Source organism: Gadus macrocephalus, chromosome 4, assembly GCF_031168955.1.
Source record: "Gadus macrocephalus chromosome 4, ASM3116895v1".
Lineage (NCBI taxonomy): Eukaryota > Metazoa > Chordata > Actinopteri > Gadiformes > Gadidae > Gadus > Gadus macrocephalus.
Window position 1 is genome coordinate 7,854,502 of NC_082385.1, and position 21,505 is coordinate 7,876,006.

At 44.5% G+C, this 21,505-nt stretch overlaps 2 protein-coding genes across 2 annotated transcripts in view; one reads left to right on the plus strand and one right to left on the minus strand.

The window, feature by feature from the left end:
• The window catches only part of megf10 (multiple EGF-like-domains 10), a 22,356-nt gene extending 1,203 nt beyond the window's left edge, over positions 1-21,153 (plus strand). The window contains exons 2-21 of the mRNA XM_060048395.1: positions 3,383-3,629; positions 4,270-4,390; positions 5,295-5,431; positions 7,385-7,597; positions 9,441-9,615; positions 10,226-10,346; positions 10,738-10,901; positions 11,820-11,922; positions 13,640-13,786; positions 14,451-14,585; positions 15,204-15,332; positions 15,865-15,993; positions 16,388-16,516; positions 16,840-16,968; positions 17,276-17,503; positions 17,643-17,767; positions 18,005-18,128; positions 18,256-18,300; positions 18,505-18,708; positions 19,052-21,153. Coding sequence (XP_059904378.1) covers positions 3,383-3,629; positions 4,270-4,390; positions 5,295-5,431; positions 7,385-7,597; positions 9,441-9,615; positions 10,226-10,346; positions 10,738-10,901; positions 11,820-11,922; positions 13,640-13,786; positions 14,451-14,585; positions 15,204-15,332; positions 15,865-15,993; positions 16,388-16,516; positions 16,840-16,968; positions 17,276-17,503; positions 17,643-17,767; positions 18,005-18,128; positions 18,256-18,300; positions 18,505-18,708; positions 19,052-19,224 — 2,978 coding nt within the window. The 3' untranslated portion in view covers positions 19,225-21,153. The remainder of the gene's footprint in view (positions 1-3,382; positions 3,630-4,269; positions 4,391-5,294; positions 5,432-7,384; positions 7,598-9,440; positions 9,616-10,225; positions 10,347-10,737; positions 10,902-11,819; positions 11,923-13,639; positions 13,787-14,450; positions 14,586-15,203; positions 15,333-15,864; positions 15,994-16,387; positions 16,517-16,839; positions 16,969-17,275; positions 17,504-17,642; positions 17,768-18,004; positions 18,129-18,255; positions 18,301-18,504; positions 18,709-19,051) is intronic.
• The window catches only part of LOC132455842 (protein crumbs homolog 1-like), a 140,772-nt gene continuing 134,105 nt past the window's right edge, over positions 14,839-21,505 (minus strand). Inside the window, exon 14 of the transcript XR_009525338.1 lies at positions 14,839-14,849. The gene's annotated coding sequence lies outside the window, so the exon portion shown is untranslated. The remainder of the gene's footprint in view (positions 14,850-21,505) is intronic.

Consider the following 21,505-nt stretch of genomic DNA (forward strand, 5'->3'; position numbering starts at 1 on the left):
GTCACTATTCAGGCCATTGGGTCACACAACAAAAGACTACAGATGATCCAGGGAGAGAAGGGAAGCGTGAGAGTGAAGAGCTTCAGAAAAACAGTGAAAGAATAGAAAGAGAAATCTCCTTAGGCTAAAAGGCTTGTGATTTTGATAGGCAGTGCCCATGACAAACCCAAGATCAGGGGATGCTTTTCTTCAAAGAATGTACACAAATGTTTCAGTGAGATGTAGAAAAGGGGAAATAATTTCTAAGTCTTGTTAACAAGTTTGGCTTTCAAATGTGTTTGTGGAGGCTGTTGTTCATAGACAAATAAAACAATACAGACATTGTGTATGTATATACACATATATATACTTATCCTATTTTTATTTGATTTATATTCAGCCATTTTATGTTGGTTTAGCCCAGGGCATTGTTCAGTGCTTTGATAAAAAGAATGCTGCTTTAACCAAATAAAAATGAATTAAACCTCGAAATCTTTCGAAAAATAACCTGAGATGAGATCTCGTGAGATCAGGGGGGCGAGATCTGTGAGCGTTCTTCACGAGGCTACCCCAGGACATCTGGGACACAAACAAGCAGTGGGAACGTGGAAGCACCCATTTTCCCAACCCCGTTGCTCCAGCTTGCTTTCACTGCAGCTTGTTGGCCTTTCTCCCTCGCAGACATTTGTTTTGGTGTTGTCAGATAAATCGATTTTCCTCGCCAAACATGTGGCCCTAAATAATATCACTCTCTCCGACAATGGAGTACCACAGGTTCAAATTGAACCTCATAGATGACTATGTCTGCCTTGCATTCATTCTTTTTCAGACTGAAATAGATTTTCCGCACTGCGCTCGTAGGACAAACCATTTTTGACAACATACCGAAGAACAGGAAATCCTAATTTGTTGTGTTGCCCTCTACTGTGTCGCATATAGCCTTGTGATCAAATCTGGCACAAGGCCCTGTTCTTCTTCCCCGTCCACTCTTAGGATCTTGAATAGGCTTGTGAAAGGGAACACTCTGTCCCAAGGAACCCCCCCCCCCTACACTCTTGCTTTTATCAAATCTAGGTCAGGTGAACAAAGGTACCAGGATGCTGGGATTGGATCTCAGAAGGGGAACAATGATGGCCAGAAATGTCCCTCTGGACATGGCTGACATACTGTACCCTGCCCACCACGATAACACACGATGGGGGTCAGGCACCACTGGGTGTAATGTACTGTGTGTAGAGGGGACAGTACTATCGAGTGTCCACCAGTTTGTTTGGACGGAAATATGAATATGTAAGGATCGTCCTCAAGGAAGAAAAAGTAAATAGTAGCAAAGAAGAACAATAGCTGAGCGCTGGACTCCCCTAATAAAACGTGTGTTTGGTGTTGATAGTGGTGGTGTTGATAGAGAAAGATAATAGCTTTATTTAGCTTTGTTGTAAAGCTTTATTCAATCATTTACGTCGCCCTAGTAAAATGAGATTGAGGTGGGATTGGGTCATTCTGCATCATCTTCAGCAGCCATTCTGTAGGATCTCTATATGCCTCAGGAAACAAACGCTCTGATCTTCAACTCTGGGTATGATGGTTACAAACTGGGGGAGAAGAAGATGTGACGATGAGTAGTCGTTTTTAGTTCAAACTAGTGTTGGATGTTGGATGTTGTACATCTTTGACATGGTATTTTTAAGACTCTAATCAGAGTTGAGGAGTTGAAAATAAGAAAATAAATGGCTAAACATTGTAAGCGCAGATATAAACAGGGACTACTGTAATTAAAGGTTATACTCGTTACAGCGACTGCCTTGTGTTCCCTCCTGATTATTGCCAGACGCCAATCATGGCACTGGCCTGGTCGTCTGGAGACATGAAAGTGATCTAGAATAAATATGTGGCAAAAGGCTCTTTGGGGTCCCCTAACTAGTTTACAGCGGTCACACCGAGGCTGACAGGTTATGATGGGATGGACTCCAGACTCGCTGAGTACCAGCTGTGTGTACACACTGTGACTTTGGTCTGAGGTGGTTTTCACATCAAACTTCACAATCAGGTAGATGGTTGGATCCTTAATTTATCCCGAAGGAAATTCTAGTTTTTCAGTAGCAAACATTGAGATGGAAGAAAAGGTGATTATAAGAGGGAGATGAGCTTAAGCTTATAAGCATTATATTCAGCTGAATGATGAATATAATGATTTAAAAGATGATGAAAAAAATTTGAATGAAGAAATAACAAAAAGAAAAGGGCATAAAGCACGTTTACAATTTGACACTTTCTGAAATAGCCCAATAAAAAGAGGAGGTCATGCTTTTCCAAATAAGGGTCTTCTATGAACCACGTTTGCACAGGCAATTTGTTATCCTAATAAGGAAGGAATGGTTATATCTATTCTAGCACTATGATTCCTGTGTGTGTTTGTGTGCATGTGCCAGTGTACGTGTGTGTGTGTGTGTGTGTGTGTGTGTTCGTGTGTGTGTGTGTGTGTGTGTGTGTGTGTGTGTGTGTGTGTGTGTGTGTGTGTGTGTGTGTGTGTGTGTGCGTGTGTGTGTACATACGTTACCGTGTGTGCGTGCGCGTGATTGGACCCGGGCCCGTGTGCTTGCATTTGTACACACAGACAAACATATAAACATGCAGTGACATCTTCCATTCACTTCCGTCCAGACAGGACCCAAAAATATAATAAAAAATACCTGCATTCATCATAACATCGCAACAACAGACGACAACATTCAAGGACCATCAGCGTGCACTTGATCTGATATTAAGTGCCTGGTTCAGTTCAGATGATTGACTGGTGAGCAAAAAAGTGCTTCAGTCTAACCTTGCTGAATGTTAGTACTAGTGCTTCAAGCGATTAAAATATTTAATCGCGATTAATGTCATAGTTAACTCACGATTAATCCGAGCAATTGCGATTAATCGCAAATGTTTTTTCTATGCTAAATATCCCTTGATTTCTTGTCCCATTAATCTTTCTCATTTTAATGCTCTTATCAACATGGAGAAGTGCATCGGCTTGCCTTGTGCAAATGTTTTTTTATTGATAACAACATTGGCATATACTGATCAAAACAGGAAGATACAAAATAAAGCCTATAGTGCAATTAAACGATGAACATACAAACATACTGCCTTGAACATAGCAGTCAGGCTACTGCTTCTTTGTTTTGAGCCAAAGAAAAAAAGAAAAAAAGAAAAGTAAAAATAAAAGAATTGCGTTAATCGCTCGATAAAAAAAATAACGACGTTAAAATTGGTTTGCGTTAACGCCGTTAATAAAGCGTTTAACTGACAGCACTAGTTCGTACCCTATATCCCCGATGTGAGGGTGTTAGATTGTACGGTATAACTCAAGTCTTCCCCCCCCCACTCCCCCCCCCCCCCCCCCCCCCCCCCCCTCCAGCCTGTGACAGCAGCCACTGGGGCCCCCACTGCAGCAGCCGCTGCCAGTGTCAGAACGCGGCGCTGTGCAACCCCATCACCGGCGCCTGCATCTGCCCGCCGGGCTACAGGGGCTGGCGCTGCGAGGCCCGCTGCGAGCCCGCCGCCTACGGAAACGGCTGTCAGCAGAGGTGCCTGTGCCAGAACGGGGCGGCCTGCCACCACGTCACCGGGGAGTGCACGTGCACGCCAGGATACACCGGCGCTTTGTGAGTGCATCCGCTGTGGCTGTTGTTGTTGTTGTTGTTGTTGTTGTTGTTGTTGTTGTTGTTGTTGTTGTCGTCGCTTCAGAGGGAGAGGAAGACAAAAAGGTTGGATTTTTTACGACGGTCGAAGGGGTTGGTTGAAGGGGGGGTTTGAGTTCTTAGTCTGCTGTTTGTTAGAGATTCCTCTGGGTGTTTGTTGGGGGGCCGGTCGCCTCTCGTTAGGGGACCTCTGAGCTACCCGGCCCAGGCAGTCTAAGAAGAGGCCTGGCTAAGGCGGGTAGCAGTGAAACCCAGGGCCCTACACCGAGCCCATCTGGCATTTGGGGTTAGATTTCAATCTTTATTTATGAAATATTAAAGTTAATATTAAATCATTAAATATTAATGATTTGTTAATTTCGATCAAAAAATTACGGACGTGACGTCTCAGGCAGAGAGCCGATCCATTCACAAAAACAAACACAAACCCCTTTGTGTGGCCCCCCCTAATGTCTTTATGTGTACCCCCCCCCCCCCCTGCCCCTTTACTTTTAACACACGGGAGCACAAGGCTCCTTTTGAAAATCGAGTCCGCCCTAGAGCTCCGGTGGTGCCTCAGAGACTAACGACACCGCCCCTTGTGGTGGGCCCCGTTGTGCTGCAGCTGTGAGGACCTGTGCCCGGCGGGGAAGCACGGCCAGCAGTGCGAGGAGCGATGCCCCTGCCAGAACGGAGGGATGTGCCACCACGTCACCGGAGAGTGCTCCTGCCCCGCGGGATGGATGGTACGGCAAACACAAGCGCACGCAGGCACGCGCGGACGTGCTGTGACGCACACCCAGGGAGGCAGGCACACGGACTGACACGCACGCACGCACAGGTGCAGGCACGCAGGCAGGCAGAGGGGTTGAAGCGCACGTGGTCAAACACACACAGATGCACGCATGCATGCAGGCAGGCAGGCAAACACACATGCGCACGCACACACACACCCACGCGCGCGTGCGTGCACGCAAGCAGGTGCGTGCATGAGTGTGTGTGTGCGTGTGTGTGTGAGCAGGCAGGCACACGTGCATGCGTATACATGTGTGTGCACGCAAGCACCTGCTTGCGTGCATGCGTATGTGTGTGCTTGTGTGCTTGTGTGTGTGCGTGTGTGCGTGTGTGTGTGTGTGTGTGTGTGTGTGTGTGTGTGTGTGTGTGTGTTTGTGTGTGTGTGTGTGTGTGTGGGTGGGCAGGCATGCACGCAGGGACACTTAAACACTCATGTGCACCAAATACACAGGCAGAAACAAAGAAACACACATACAGAAGCACACACAGACATACCACCCAGGCAGGCACGCAAGCGCACACACACACACACACACACACACACACACACACACACACACACACACACACACACACACACACACACACACACACACACACACACACACACTCATACTGAGACAAACACACACAGGGAGGGAGGGACATACACGAACACGCTCTGACACACACAGACACACTTGCATGCAGGCAGGTCACCTGGTCTGTAAACAGTTATTTGTTACGGCGATTTGCTGATCTAAACACTTGCATGTTGTGTAGGCATTAATCGCACCCAGTAAATGACACACAGCGGTGTGTGTCATTATTTCCAGAGCTGAGGCCATAGGGTTACATTACCGTTGTTGTGCACAGGGCACGGTGTGCGGGCAGCCCTGTCCGGAAGGCCGCTTCGGCCGCAACTGCTCCCAGGAGTGCCAGTGTCACAACGACGCCGTCTGCCTCTCGTCAACGGGCCAGTGTCTCTGTGGACCGGGGTACACCGGCGAACGGTATGCAGTATCTATAGAATTATCCATCGTTTATTTAAACCCATGCATAGCACAACAACCATACATTATTCGCCGCAAAAAACGCAAAGCACAAAATTACAACATTGGGAGTCTCAGATATGGCGTGGTCATTTCTGAACAAACTACATATCAGTTTAACGGCTTTACATTTTTTAACTAACCTCTAACTCTATCTCTCCTTTCTAACTATTCTTTCTTCTTCTTTTTTCCTCTAATTTCTGTCATCAGCTCTGAACCAGCTCTTCAGATCAGATGAAAAACTATACGCAGGATAGTCACGATAAAATGTATTTCACCGCCCTTATCTGCTGAGGGGGCCACAATGGTTTTGTTTTGTGGCCAAACAGTGTCCTGGGCCCTGACATCATGTCTGTCCACCACTAAAGCAGTGATGTCAAATGCAATCATGTATGTAACCGTGGCTGGGGAGGATGTGGTTTTGAGTTCCCCTTCGTGTATCGCCAAGCCTCCGTACCCGTGCTGCCATTAGCCGTGGAGCCGTTCAAATCCACGTTTCAAAATAACATCACCAACATGTGGTCTAACGTTCCCATTTTCTAATAATTCTGTATTCTTTGTAAAGACGAGGCTTCCAGTCAACACCAGTGTATTTGTACTTTGTGTGTATTGTGTCTCCTACTCATACTTTCATTATACACAGCAGAACACTCAAGACAGTATACGACAGATGTCAATGCTTTTACAAATCAAGGAAATGTTTAAACATGATAAAAAGGTAAACGACCATATTAGGAGTCCAAATGTTGAAATGTAACCTACTTCCAAGCCCACGGTCCTCTGAACCGTCCTGGTGAAAGTGCCGCTCCTTTCACGTCCGAATGTAAGCGCCTAGCCGGTCCGTAAGTCCATATAATTAGCTGTGAGCTCTCACCATATACTTAACAAGACCAGTGAGGAGCCAGGAATAAATCTTCAAGTGCCTTTTTATGAGTAAATAAGGTCTTGAGGGCAGCCAAACGCCAGGGTACAGCACCATGGGTAACCAGGGTAAAGGGACCACACCCTTACCCGCTGGCAACAGGGGGTGAGCGAGGAGAGAGACGGGCCAACGCACCACGGAGGAGAAACGGCCACCGATGTTTTATTTAGTATCGGACCACTCGGGTTAAGAACGCAGAGGGCATAATGGATGGGTTCTAAAAGTAATGACGGGATGTTTTTCAGGCAAACATGGCGCGTCGAACAGAACTGCAGGGGTGAGCTATGTTTACCCTCCGACGCTTAGCTAATTAACAGATGTAAAGTGTATAATGTCATGCATCGACGTGCCTACGTAGGGTTCACTTGAAAATGACAGAGGGAAATCTATCGAGTTATTTCAAGGGAACGTCAACAGCGGTTAGGTCATCTTGAAAGCACCAACAAATAAAGAAAGGCAAGCAAAAAGTAATTAATAGCACAGAAGTGCTTGAATCGCGCACATCCTCAACCGTGCAACATACACAGACTGAAGTTAAAGGTGCTGTAGGTACGCTTATGTTAGATTGAAGAAGAAAGATAGCAAAAATAAAACGTGAATTCAAAATATCTCCCATGGAGAATTGTTTTATTGGCCGGATTTGTCCGCAATGACCTATAAGCGACATTAAGTCTGAAATACTTCCTAAAACAGCGGGCATTCCAGTCAACCACAACAGATACTCTCACATATCACCCAACAATAGCTGACGGATGAATGCCTTTCCTGACAAAAGACAGTACTTACAATACTTACTAACGATAGTGCTTGAACCTTCCCTACTGCCCCATTATCAACAAACCCAAGGAATATAAAGAGAGAATAAAATAGCAATAAAAAATAAATAAAAGTTATAACCATAATCCTCTCACTCTGACAAACTCATCCGTCACGTCATTGAACACGACCCTTGACCCTGTGACCCCTGACCCCCCCCCCCCCCCCCCCCCCAGGTGCCAGGAGGAGTGTCCGGTGGGCACGTACGGCGTGGGCTGCGCCGAGGCGTGCCGCTGTGCCAACGGCGCCCAGTGCTCCCACGTGAGCGGCGCGTGCACGTGCCAGCCGGGCTACACGGGGGACACCTGCGCGGTGCGGCTGTGCCCCGAGGGCCGCTACGGCCTCAGGTGCGACCGCCGGTGCCCCTGCCTGGCCCAGAACATGCACAGGTAGGCTGCTCAGGGAGGCGGAGCCCGAAAGTAAAGCCGGGCGCGGATTATGGTTGATATTTGTAGTGAAAAATGTATAAAAGTATAATCATGTTGTGTGAGCGGCAGAATAGTATACGCAGTGCAAAACAGAGCGGGCTGTGTTTTTTCGCTCGCTTTTTTTTTTGATAGGACTGTGAGTCTATTGTGGACGCATTTTGAAAATTCATGAACAATATTTCACATCTGCTCGGGCACGGATATGGGTTTTAAACACATCAGCAGACCGCCGTCGTGGTGGAGGATGGCCGATGGCGGGCTGACCACATAACTAGAACAGATACTAGATTGATGTGCCATTGATTTGATTTTTTTTTTTCATCGTTGTTTTCCTCATGGGTTCAAATGGAGAAGTGTCCTCCAAAGGTTGGGAATTCTTGATTATAATAACTCTCTCTCTCTCTATATATATATATATATATATATATATATATAACTCATGATTAAACAGTTTTCAAAGAATGTTTCAAAGCCATTTAAAAAATGTCTTGCAGTCTATTCAATCCACCATACTATTATAACAGTTTTTCTCTAACACATTCACACTATTTTGTGGATTATGGTTTTCTGTAGTCTATTGTAGACTTAGGGATCCTAACGTTAGTTTGCATGAGGCAAGGGTAAAAATACATAAGAACTGCTAAGGATGAAATAGCCATCACAATGCATAAGTAATAGATCCTAATGATGCATGTCTTTGTATGTGTTGCCGAGAGCTACATTTTAACCAATAGGTTTTGGCTACTGCTTCTGTTTCAAATACCGTTGGAAAACAGTTGCCACTTTATCAACTATAATCTATTTATATATATATATATATTCTGAATCGTATTCAGTACACACCACACATATTGATGACAAAGATTAGAATTAGTAATCATTAAAAAAAATCCCGCAAAAAATTCACACTCTATATTAGATTTGACTTTGAATGCATATTCAACCGTTACTGTAGATTTGATAGATGAAAGCTTAAAAAATAAAAGCCCAGGTGGAAGATTGGACACAATGATAGTCCTTTGAGAAAGAGAGTCGAGTGTGTACTAGGAGCAGACCAGCGGAGGTCTGCTACATGTGACAAGGTTGCATGTGTTACGGTTACGGCTGCAGACAACTGCAGCAGTGCTTCTCAATGGGCCCGCTGTTGTCAGGTGGCCCCAGTTGTCACTCACACTCCATGTGCCTTCTGTCGGCACACAAAGAAAACTGTTGGAACACACGCTTGACCTCACCACCAACCCCGCCGCCAACCCCACGAGAACTCTGTTACCAGAGTGCCGTGTTTTTTAGTTTTTTTTACTGAAATCTTCACCCTCGATAAAGACTAAAGGCTTGAATGTACAAATTAACAGTGTATTTAAGTAATGTTACATATAAATAAACCTTTTGAATATTATTTTTTGTAATTAAATAATGATAAATGAATTCAAATTGTATTCTAAATAGAGGGATAAATGCTCGCTTTATCTTGTTAAACACTAACTCTAGCTATCCCTTCTCTCCAAATAAATTAAACTTTAAAGGGTTCCATAAATGTTTAAAAATACATGAATCAACAGAAAAAATGAATGCCACAGTTGTCTATTAAATTACACGGAAGACAAATCTATCGTGACTGGGAAAGTTACGATTTCAAACAGATAACCGGCATTCCCCCGTTTTAGTTCCCAAACCCAAAGAAATTCTTTCACTGAACTCAGCATGGAATTATAGCCGTTTGCGACGAGACACAAGTCATGTTGTTGTAACTGCCGCTGACATGCTACTACAAGCTAACGCTACCTGCCCCATGCTCTGTCCTCAGCTGCCACCCCATGTCCGGGGAGTGTAAGTGTAAGCCAGGCTGGTCGGGGCTGTACTGCAACGAGACCTGCACCCCGGGCTTCTACGGGGTGTCCTGCCAGCAGGTGTGCCAGTGTCAGAACGGCGCGGACTGCCAAAGCGTCACAGGGAAGTGTATCTGTGCCCCAGGGTTCAAGGTATGGAAACAAACCTGGCATTTTGTATGACTGCTCTTGCTGTAATTGTATGTATGTTTTTTTTGGTATTGACATTAACAACGCTACCACTGAAGTTGTGTCGACATGTCAGGCATAAATGCAATTTTGTTGTGTGCATTGACTGAGCACTGTGTGCTGTGTCACAATGACAATGGGAATTTGCCAGGTGGGCTTTCGATTTCCCAGGTGGGCTTTTGCACATCACAGTAGAGGCAGAAAACACTGATTGTAAAAAAGTAACTTTTTACTTTTACTTAAAGTACATTTTAAATTATTAACTTTTTACTTTTACTTGAGTAGATTTTTTGACCGGTAAATTTACTCGTACTTGAGTACAATTTCAACAGAGTAACAGTACTTGTACTTGAGTAAAATATTTTAGTACTCTTTCCACCTCTGTTATTTCTGTGTGAGTAGTTTTTACTCTTAAAACAAAACACTACTGTACTGTACTTTCTGCTGTGACATGTCGATTAACGGATTCATTTGGACGGAATTTTCAATTAATTATTTTCACAGTTGGCTGGAGGATTTTTTTTGCAATGAATGGAGATGCCTTTCTAATCATGTCACCCTTGATTTCTTCCAGGGAGCCAACTGTTCCACCTCTTGCCCCCTGGGAACACATGGAGTGAACTGCTCCTCCAAATGTAACTGCAAGAACGGGGGCGAATGTTCAACGGTGGATGGGGCCTGCTCCTGTAAAGCCGGTGTGTAGAAACAGGCTTCAGCCATTGGAGCAGGGCCATGTCCAGGGAGGGGCCTGGGGTGGCCACGCCCACATCAAATGGGATTGGGCAAACCAAAACATTTTTATTTGACAACCTAATCTGTTGTCAACTTGACAAAAACTTGTCAGAAATGTTTAACTTTTGCTCTTTTTGTTTAACTACGTAATCACGAGTTAAACATTGTACCAATACAGAATCAGTTTGTTCATTTTGTGAAACATACATTCTTCCCCCCTATTTAATTAAGAACGGACGCATACCACTAGTTTGGAGGCTATACTAAACCCGTCTCGTTGAGAGACCTACACATGGCTGAGGTTCCAATACACTCAGATCATCTTTGAACACCTCGTGTCCCTCCTACCCCCAGGTTGGTACGGAGTGGACTGTTCCATCAGCTGTCCCAGTGGCACCTGGGGGATCGGCTGCAACCTCACCTGCAAATGTGGAAGCGGAGGCGCCTGCAACGCTTTGGACGGACGCTGCACGTGTTCCCCGGGCTGGAGAGGGGAGAAGTGCGACCTGTACTGCCAGGTGAGGACCAAGGCCTGTCCACTGCAAACCAGGAGATAAATCACAGTCTGGGGAGAGCGCGTACCACATAGGCTCAGTCCTGACCGCGGCGACCCTGGGTTTGAATCCTGCCCGTGATCAATTGGTGCATATCCTCCCCCTCTATCTCCCATACCGTCCTCTCGATCTCACACTGTAATAAAGCATTAAATAAATCTTTAAAAGATTTTTTTACATCCAGAACTGTCACCACGCACGCAGAGATATGGTGTGGGTCTTTATACTTTTACGTCAGGGTAAAGTACACTCAAGGGGGCGGCGACTCTGACCCCGAATGTACATGAGCTGTGAGCTACGCCGGAAATTCGGGATCCTCACGTTTCCCTGAAGTATAATTTTACTGTGTATAATCCAAAACGCAATGTTACTCATCTACATTTTGTGACAGCCACTCCATTTAAAGAGTTATTCTATCTTCCGTCTTTCCCAGAAAAGCATTTGATGGGCGAGAGGGCGAGAGGGATGGAGAGCGGGAGGGCAAGAGAGAGCAAGAGAGAGCGAGAGAGCAAGAGAGAGCGAGGAGAGAGATGGCGAGAGAAAGCGAGAGAGCGAGAGCAAGAGAGGGCTAAAGGGCGAGAGAGCGAGAGGTCGAGAGGAAGTGAGAATGCAAGAGAGTGAGAGAGAGCGAGAGAGCAAGCGAGCGAGAGAGCGAGAGCCCTGAATAGCAATAAAGCCTCACCCCCTTAATGAAAAAGAAGTTTCGAAGTCAGCAAGAAAGCACTTAAAAAACCTTGATAGTGGAGTGGTCCCAAAAGGAAGGTTTGGTTTCCCTTCCACCAAACACATGAATGACCTGCTTCTGACCTGCTTCTGACCTGCTTCTGACCTGCTTCCGACCTGCTTCCGACCTGCTTCCGACCTGCTTCTGACCTCCTTTAGGACGGCACCTACGGCGTGCAGTGCAGGGAGCGCTGTGACTGCAGCCACGCAGACGGCTGTCACCCCTCCACCGGCCACTGCCGCTGCCTGGCAGGGTGGACAGGTGAGTGTGGGGGGGAGGGGGATGTCATCGTGGTCGTTCATGCAGTACAGCCGCTTCATGCTAACAAGGAGTCCCAGAGATGAAAAGAGGACATGTTTAGGATCCCGTTCATCTTCTGAATGTGTGTGAACATAGGATACGTATATCTTAGGTTCAATTCAATTCAGTTCAATTGTAACTGCATAGCCCTTAATCACCATGACAGTCTCAAAGGGCTTAACAGGCCAAATATTTATGACATCCCCCTGACCCAAGCCCCCAAGAGGGCAAGAAGAAATTCCCTTAATCAGCAAGGAAGAAATCTAGAGGAGGAATGCAGAGTGGGGGATCCCTCCTTCAAGGGATGGTCAGGAGTGCATTGGGTGCCATAATTGACATACATACATAGGGGGAAAACATATTAAATCGATGTTGGGGTGCATGGCCGGTTAAGCATAAGGAGAGTCAAGCCATCCAGTCGCAGTCACCACAACACAATTATGACATATTTAGGATTCCTTTTCGGATTAGGATTCATCTTCTGAATGCGTGTGAATAAAGGATATGAATACATACATGTCTATTGACCTAAGATTCCCTCAGACCTCTGTTCACATTCGATATTACTTTAGCAATATTCATGTATAAATAATCATAAATAATAATAATAACTCATAAATAAACGCTTAATTCAATGATTGAATTGACTGGGAGTTGAACCCCCTATGCCACTTGAGGATCCTGCCTCATTGGTCATCACTTCCTCTTAAACCTGTAAACGTTATACAAACAAAGTTTCCCTTTCACCATACCCCTTGCCCTTCTCTTGGCTCCTGTTGGCCTCTCGCCCTCCTTGGTGCCAGTCCCTAATTGTAGACGGCAGTGGATGTTAGTTCCAGGGCTCCTGGGACTTAAAATGTCTCAGTGTTTTTTTTTTTTTCACTCAAAGATTAAGCAGTTTTTCAACAGCATTCCAACATCGCCTAGCAACCTCTTGCTCAGGGAAGGGCTTTGTACTTGCTTCGTTTGGATTGTTGTTGTGCATACTTTTGCCCTCCACTCAATGCTAAAAACGAAGGAATGCGCCAGAAGGGAGAAAGGGTTGAGTACAAATATGCAGATATTCTTCTCCCGAGGATCAAAGGAGGCGGTTCACTCTAGGCTGTACACTCAGCGCCCGTCAGAGGTTCTTTAGAAAAAATATCAACACAAACATGACCGATAATGTTTCATCAAACTAACAGCGAGCTGGGGAAATACCTTTATCGAGCCATCCCTTTGGTTCGTCACAATTTTTCTTTGAATAATGAACTAATGCAAGAACCGGATGTCTTAAACGTTTATATTTTGTGCAAACTTCAGTTCTCCAAACTTCTCTTAAGAGTCTGATAATAAGTAATGTAATTAGGCATAACCTATTATTTTTCAGGATTGATAATGTTATTGATCTAGCTGGATACTTCTTGATGAAATTAAGTGTTGAGTTAGTGTATCTAAATGTACATGCAACAACCAAATGTAAACATTACAGACCGTTAAGGTAGACTCTATGAACAGTAGGCGCGACATTATTGAAATTATGCATTAACGACCATGACACTGTTGATGTAATACATTAATCATACCTAAAGTATGATGTGTGTACATCAAGTGCCACATAATCACTATTATCTACGGTACCAGTACGACACAGTATGTGTTACCCCTCATTCGTGTCCTTTCCCACATGTTTGGCCAGGTGTTCACTGTGACAGCGTATGTCCCGAGGGCCGCTGGGGCCCGAACTGTTCCCTCCTGTGTAACTGTAAGAACGGGGCCTCCTGTTCCCCGGACGAGGGGACCTGTGAATGCGCTCCAGGATTCAGAGGGACCACCTGCCAGAGGAGTGAGTCACATAAAGCAGACTCGGCGTGTAGAATACATGCATACCATGCATGTTCCCTGTAGGGGCTGTCAGCAGGATTTTAAGAGCTGTGACCTGAGTGTCATTTGTTAGTAATGTTGTAGACATCCGTCCGCTAATAGTGAGGGAAATGCTCGGTGTGAATGTCTGCGTGTGTCTGAATGAGGCGATTTAGATTGTAAACAGATTGCAAACAGATCAGGATCTGATTGGTTTGGGGAATCCTTGCCTGTCGACCACAGGTGTGCAAATGCTACACCTTTCAATGGGGGAGAAATGTAGGGAGGGAGGGAGCAGAGAGGGACATGCAGTTTTTTGGGGTTGCTTCTTTTCTAAATCGTGCTTTCTTTACATTACATGACATTACAGTACATTACAGTACCGTTTACTTAGCTGATGCTTTTGTCCAAAGCGACTTACAATAAGTGCATTAAACCTTAAAAGACAACAACAAAAAGTAAAAGAATCATGCGAGTACCATTGCATACCATTCGTCAAATAAGCAAACTGCTTCAAGTTCTGCACTGTAGAAACAAGAGGCAGAGAGGTGTTTTCTTCTTGCTATTTGTTTTTGCTCCTGTTACTAGTAGTACCATGATAGCGTTATAATAGCACTCATCTCCTCTCCCTCCCCCTCCTCCCTCAGTCTGTTCCCCTGGTTACTACGGCCACCGCTGCAGCCAGGCCTGTCCTCAGTGTGTCCATAGCAACGGCCCGTGTCATCATGTGGCCGGCCTCTGTGACTGTCTGCCCGGCTTCAAAGGAGCGCTGTGTAACGAAGGTACGCGGACGTCGGCCAACATCACTTCGTGAGCTTCTTTCATCCAGCGCTGAGGGACACATTGTGCCTTTGAGCTGTACAATGTAGTACACTGCACTGCACCACGCTACACTAGACTATACTATACTACACTACACAATGCTACACGACACTACACTACATTATACTCACAGTGCTCTGCTGTGCTACACTTTTAAACAATGCTGCTACACTATACTACACTATACTCCAAAATGCAACACTACTACCCTACAGGACACTATACTACACAATGCTATACTACACTACACTATACACCACCACGCTCTGCTATACTAATCTTCATTGTACTTTATTCCACAATGATACACTACACTGAACTACACTACACTTTACTTCACAATGCTTAACTACACTACACTACACTATACTCCACAATACCACACTACACTACACTAAACGATGCTAAACTACACCACACTACACATAACTAATCATCTACAACGTGTTACGACACTATTCTACACCACTCATTGCTCCTTCATTGTTGAATATAACACCAACCGATAGTTAGCTTGACCCTTTAGGCGGAGCCCAGTGTGTAACCGACTGACATGCGTCTCTCTCCCCCCCCCCCAGTGTGTCCCAGCGGCCGCTACGGGAAGAGGTGTGCGTGGGGCTGTGGCTGCACCAACAACGGCACGTGCAACCCCATCGACGGCTCCTGCCAGTGCTACCCCGGCTGGATCGGAAGTGACTGCTCTCAGCGTGAGTCCCCCGTCACTCACCGCTTAGTCCCATTCAGACGGACAGGGGGTACGGGTCAACACCGTGATGGGAAGGGAGGGGAATCCAGGCTTTGTCTAACACCTGTGTGGTGGTGCTATGTGCTGGTATCAATTAAGAGAGATCTGTCTCAACCCTTTCCTCTATGTGTGTGTGTGTGTGTGTGTGTGTGTGTGTGTGTGTGTGTGTGTGTGTGTGTGTGTGTGTGTGTGTGTGTGTGTGTGTGTGTGTGTGTGTGTGTGTGTGTGTGTGTGTGTGTGTGTGTGTGTGTGTGTGTGTGTGCACCGAACCCTTATCCATAAGTGTTTGGTGTAATATCTTACCAACCTATCATGTAGGCCTTGTAAAGGCATGTAAGCCTCGAACCTGTTGCATTATCAATATTTCTTCCCAAAATGTTTGGATCTTTTTCTCCTTCTTTGTAAATTTGGATGCAAATTAAGGCATCTAACTGTGTGTGTGTGTGTGTGTGTGTGTGTGTGTGTGTGTGTGTGTGTGTGTGTGTGTCTCCCAGCTTGTCCCCCGGGGCAGTGGGGGCCAAACTGTATCCATACGTGCAACTGTCACAACGGGGCCTACTGCAGCGCATACGACGGGGAGTGCAAGTGTACTCCCGGCTGGACCGGCCTGTACTGCACACAACGTGGGTCACACGCACACACACACACACACACAATCACACCTTCACACACATGGAGGCACGTAAACACACACACTTGCATATGTGCATGAATTCATACACATATATGCACACTAATACACTCAAACGTAAAAATAAATAAAATAAGCACATACACTCAAACACACACACACAATCGTGAATTAAAACAGAACTAAATTCAACTTAACTAAACTTTGTTTGAATATTGTAAGGTATAATACATTCAATATATTTTGGGGTGTTATATTTAAGGTAATAATAACATGTACACAATATAAAAACTTGAATTGCTAAAAAAGTGAGCACGTTTGAATATCTGTTGGATGTATTCGATGAACGTCATTGTGACGCTTTGTCCTGTTTCATTTTCTATCAGGCTGTCCGTTGGGTTTCTACGGCAAAGAGTGTTCTCAGCTCTGCCTGTGTAAGAACGGAGCGGACTGCGACCACATCCGGGGACAGTGCACCTGTCGAACGGGCTTCATGGGACACCACTGTGAACAGAGTCAGTACTGCCCTCCTTCCTCATAACAATAATAATACGGCTCTGAAGCCCAAAGCACACACAGCGCCACCTGTCGGGTCAGACTTGTAGCGCAACCTAACAAATAAATACAATTATGTTGTTTCAACAGAGCCGACAAAACATATCTTTCCGCTCTCTTCCTATAGAATAAGGTCTATTCAATTCAAAATCCTTATTTTGCGTGCGTCCCGACAACAAGTGTGCTTTGGGCTGAGCACATTCATTTGCACATGATCTCCAATTATCTTGAGGAAGGGTCTTCTTCCACATGACTCACGATAATCATCCTTCTCTGTCCCCAGAGTGCCCCCCTGGCTCCTACGGCTACGGCTGTCGCCAGGTGTGTGACTGTCTCCACAACTCCAGCTGTGACCACATGACTGGGACGTGCTACTGCAACCCCGGCTGGAGGGGGGCCAGGTGTGACCAAGGTGGGCTTAAATGTTAATAAAAATGATAATAGTCGCCGTGATGCAGAGTTTGTGAGGATGAAGTGCGACCATCGCATTAAAAGTCGCCTGTTTCCTTGGCGATGATATCCTAAGCGACCGAGCCTGGACAACGCATCCACACCCGCCAAATACCACGCGATTACATATCTTCTTTACGATGTTCTGCAATGTATAAATGTTTACACTGGTATCTTCATGACACTGATAAAAGATGATATCATTTTTGTATTTCTTTGTGAGATTATTTTATTGACACTCTAACTTAGTCGTTCTCTGTCCCCGCTAGCCGGCCTGGTTGTCGTCGGCAACCTGAACAGCCTGACCAGCGCCGCCATGCCCGTGGACACGTACCAGATCGGAGCCATCGCCGGGATCATCGTCCTGGTGCTGTTGGTGATCTTCCTCCTGCTCCTCTTCATCATCTACAGAAAGAAGCTGAAGGGAAAAGAGTCCAGCATGCCGGCAGTCACCTACACACCGGCCTTGCCCATCTCTGCTGACTACGTCATGGCCGGTAGGTTCACCGACTATACGCCTTGACCTTTTCCCCCAACGATTTCAGAAAACATCCGACAACCAACCATTTTCATGACGGGTTTCTCCTCATCCAAATCATTCAAACATCGCGTGTCGTACTTTGTTTGATTCTCAAGACGCACAGCAAGCTGCGGCTCGTGAGGGACATCCCAGCAACTACTTCTCCAACCCCAGCTACCATACGCTCACTCAGTGTACCTTCCCCTCAAACAGCAGCCACCTCCCTCCTCCGTACGCAAAGGTAGGCCGCCCACGTCCCTGGAGGACGGAAAGTGCTAGCTGTAATTCAAGCACAATCGCAAAGGCATCCTTTCAGATGTTTGTAACGTTGACGGCACTAAAAACTCAATTGTGACGGCTCCGAGGAATTTTTCTTTTATCACTTTTATGAAATTATTTAAAAACCCTAGGTGACGCAGTCGGATGGCGCTATTCACGCAAATGTAGCAATTGTTGTGCTCTGTTGTGTACATCTCAGGCCGAGAATAGCCAGCTGTTTGTGACCTTGAAGGGTGCGGAACACAGAAAGAGGTCACCTTTAGCGGAACACACGGGCACCCTGCCCGCCGACTGGAAGCAGAGAGACTGCTTCAACGAGCTGGGTGAGAGGGAGTGCCCTGGATGTTATGCATTCAGGTGCACACGCACCATACCCACACAACACTTTGTGCATTAATCTCCTTGACATTTTCAGCTACTTATTGACCATTTCCCTTTTTATTCTTACAGGAGCATATGGAATTGACCGAAGATATGTCGGGAAATCATTACGAGGTATTAAATAATAATAATAATAATAATAAACACCATAACAATGCTAATTATAACGCTGATAGTAGTTGTTACTATTAAAAATAATTGTAACATTAATAATGAGAGAAACAATAACAATAGTTGCTGTGAATATCATCATCGGTACAAGCAGAATTCTGCGTCGTTGTTTCGAGCCGCTAACCGGTGTTCCCATGGCTGACTCAGATCTGGTGAAGGGGGAGCCGTACCACGCCAGCTCCAGCTCGCTCAACAGCTCGGAGAACCCCTACGCCACCATCAAGGACCCCCCGCTGCTGTGCCCCAAGAACAGCGAGTGCGGCTACGTGGAGATGAAGTCCCCGGCCAGGCGTGACTCGCCTTACGCCGAGATCAACTCCGGCCCCACCAACAGGAACGTGTACGAAGTCGGTGAGTGACCCGAGCAGAGGTTATGTTTGAAGGCTGAGCAGAGGTTGTTCAGTGGGAGTTCACGTCGCAACGACCGCCGCCATTTTGGAAGAATTGTTAGTTATTATTGGTCATTGTTAAGTCATATATCCATGGGGATGTTTAGAAAATATGGGTAGTTTACATGTATTTGTATAAATTAGTATAAAATTGTTCTATTCTTATTATGTATCCCAGGCAAATTTTAGGTATAATTTTGTTTCATTCTTGTGTTGAATTTTCAAATCTCTTTTTAATTTCCCACCCATGATAACAAAAAAAAGCCTTGTCTTACCTATATATCTTTTTTTCTGTTTGTGTACAGAGCCCAGTGTAAGCACACTGTATTCCACGGAGAACGGCAACGGCCATGTTGTATTTGGTCAGGACCCGTACGATTTACCCAAAAACAGCCACATTCCCTGTCACTACGACCTCCTGCCCGCCAGAGAGGCGGAAAGCCCTAACCCTCCCCCGAAGGAGCGGGACAGCAAATGATATCACAGAAAGTATGGATGTGTTGTGCTGAAACTTCCCTCTGCAAATGGTCCACTTTGCAGCAACACCCTTTAAACTTGCCTCGTTCTTTCATTACAGCATTGGTGTGTGTGTGTGTGTGTGTGTGTGTGTGTGTGTGTGTGTGTGTGTGTGTGTGTGTGTGTGTGTGTGTGTGTGTGTGTGTGTGTGTGTGTGTGTGTGTGTGTGTGTGTGTGCGATTATGACTTTTGGTTTGAAATGGACGTACCATATGAATGTTGAATGAGTTAAGTTTGAGTATGCTGCTTATATAATATGATTCAGAGAAAATAATGAAGAAAGGGCAGTACGCACATCATATGTAACCAGTTTTTACCAGTATTAAGATACAGCTTTAAAAACAAAATTTGGAGCAATTTCTTTGGTTATAATGGATACACATTAAATTATTTCAGTGTTTGAATAAAATTATAGTTAAAGCGGCAGTGTGTAACATAAGGGGAATCTAGCGGAACGGACTTGGCAGAAATGCAATATAAAAATCATAACTATGTTCAATTAGTGTCTAACCCAATCAAAATAAGAGTTGTGGTGTTTTCGTTACCTTAGACTGAGCCCTTATATCTACATCCTACAGACTGCACCTTTAACCAAATGTAGCAATATCAATTATATTTGAGGAATAACTTAATTTTAATAGTGTAAAATATTCCAGCTTTCAAAACTTAAAGAATGAGATTTATGATAGTGGTTAGACTTAAATATGCCATGTGAATGGTAAATGCATTTAAGTTTCAGAACTTCTTTGTAGTTAAAAACATAAAAACAATTTAACACTATTAAATATTGTAAAACCATCATAAAATATATATCAGAAGTTAAAGACTAAGTGCCTTAATGATTAAATTGTTTTATTACGTTGTAGCCAATATGGTTGCTGGTTAACTTACTTATTTTTCATAATATTTTTCATAATAATTTATGTTTTTAAATGAAACAAGCCATAGTATGTTTTTCTTGTGCGTTCTAGTCCCTTAATGCTATGTACAAATAAAGCACTAAAGCAAACCCCACATAATAGTGCAGCAAATAGTGAGGGAGGCATTTCTGTTTATAATAAAACGCCAAATATTAGTGCAAATAACTTTGCATCACTGTAGAGTTGACACAGTTGCCATTAAGGATTTTATTGTATTTTTAATTAAATGTTGACTTTATCCATAGGTTTTGACAAATGAAGGCAATAATACCACATGCATTTTTTCTTTTTTTATAATGCTTTACAGACAGTAATACATTGAATTACAAATATTTAAAACAATGATTTAAAGTGTGCTTAATGACACTGGTTAAAAAGTCACTCATTTTGATTGCACTGCCATTTCAACATATCAGATAAATGTATGCTTGAGCTGGACTTTGGCATTCTGTAAAATAGAAGTAGGACAATTGAAAATTCCTCCAAATGTTTTACACACATACTCCTTGTAGTTTATGTGTAATTATGTTATATGAATTCTATATGTCTTTCAAAACATTCTCAATGGCTTAGAATAGCAAGTAGCATCATTAGACAGCCCCATTTGTTTTAATTAAGGTTTTAAATGTAAATAATGTATATAGGCACTTCCAAATATTGGAATGGATTTTGACATTAATGTAAAAATGTGAACATCATGCAGTGTCTTATGTTAACTGATGACATAAACAAATGTGTGGTTGTTGTACCGTTTGGTGAAAAGCAAGCCTTGTTAACAGGCAGATGTATATACAGTTCAACAGGTGAAATGTGCACTGCTCTGCCTTTTCATAGTTGCCTATAATTAGAACAGGTGGAAACATCTAACAGTAGTTAGAACAGTACCCCTCCCCATCATTCTGATTGTGAGTAGTACTTCTTGACTACTGTATTAGGTCACAACCATTAAATTCTCTTCTGATCCACTGGAACATGGTTCTCTTCGGTTTCTGAAAACGAATGGTTCACGAGCTGAGTTGTAAATAGTAGACAAACATACAGAACTGCTGACGGTTCTTTTTGAGCTTTATCTGCCTTGAAATGAATGGGATGGGAGGAGTGGATGTGCACTTAGATTTGGTTTGTCTGCTCTCTCTGGTCTGAAGACTAAACAGCGTATAGAATATCAATCACGTCAGCAAGCCTTGTGCGTAAGGACCCCTCAGTCGGCTGAGAATCTTGGGAAAAGGCCAGAGAGGTCTAATAGATGTAATGAGCTACACCTTTTTCACCTCTACTATTAGACCTCTGATGAAGGCCTAGGCTATGTTCAAATTGGCTCAC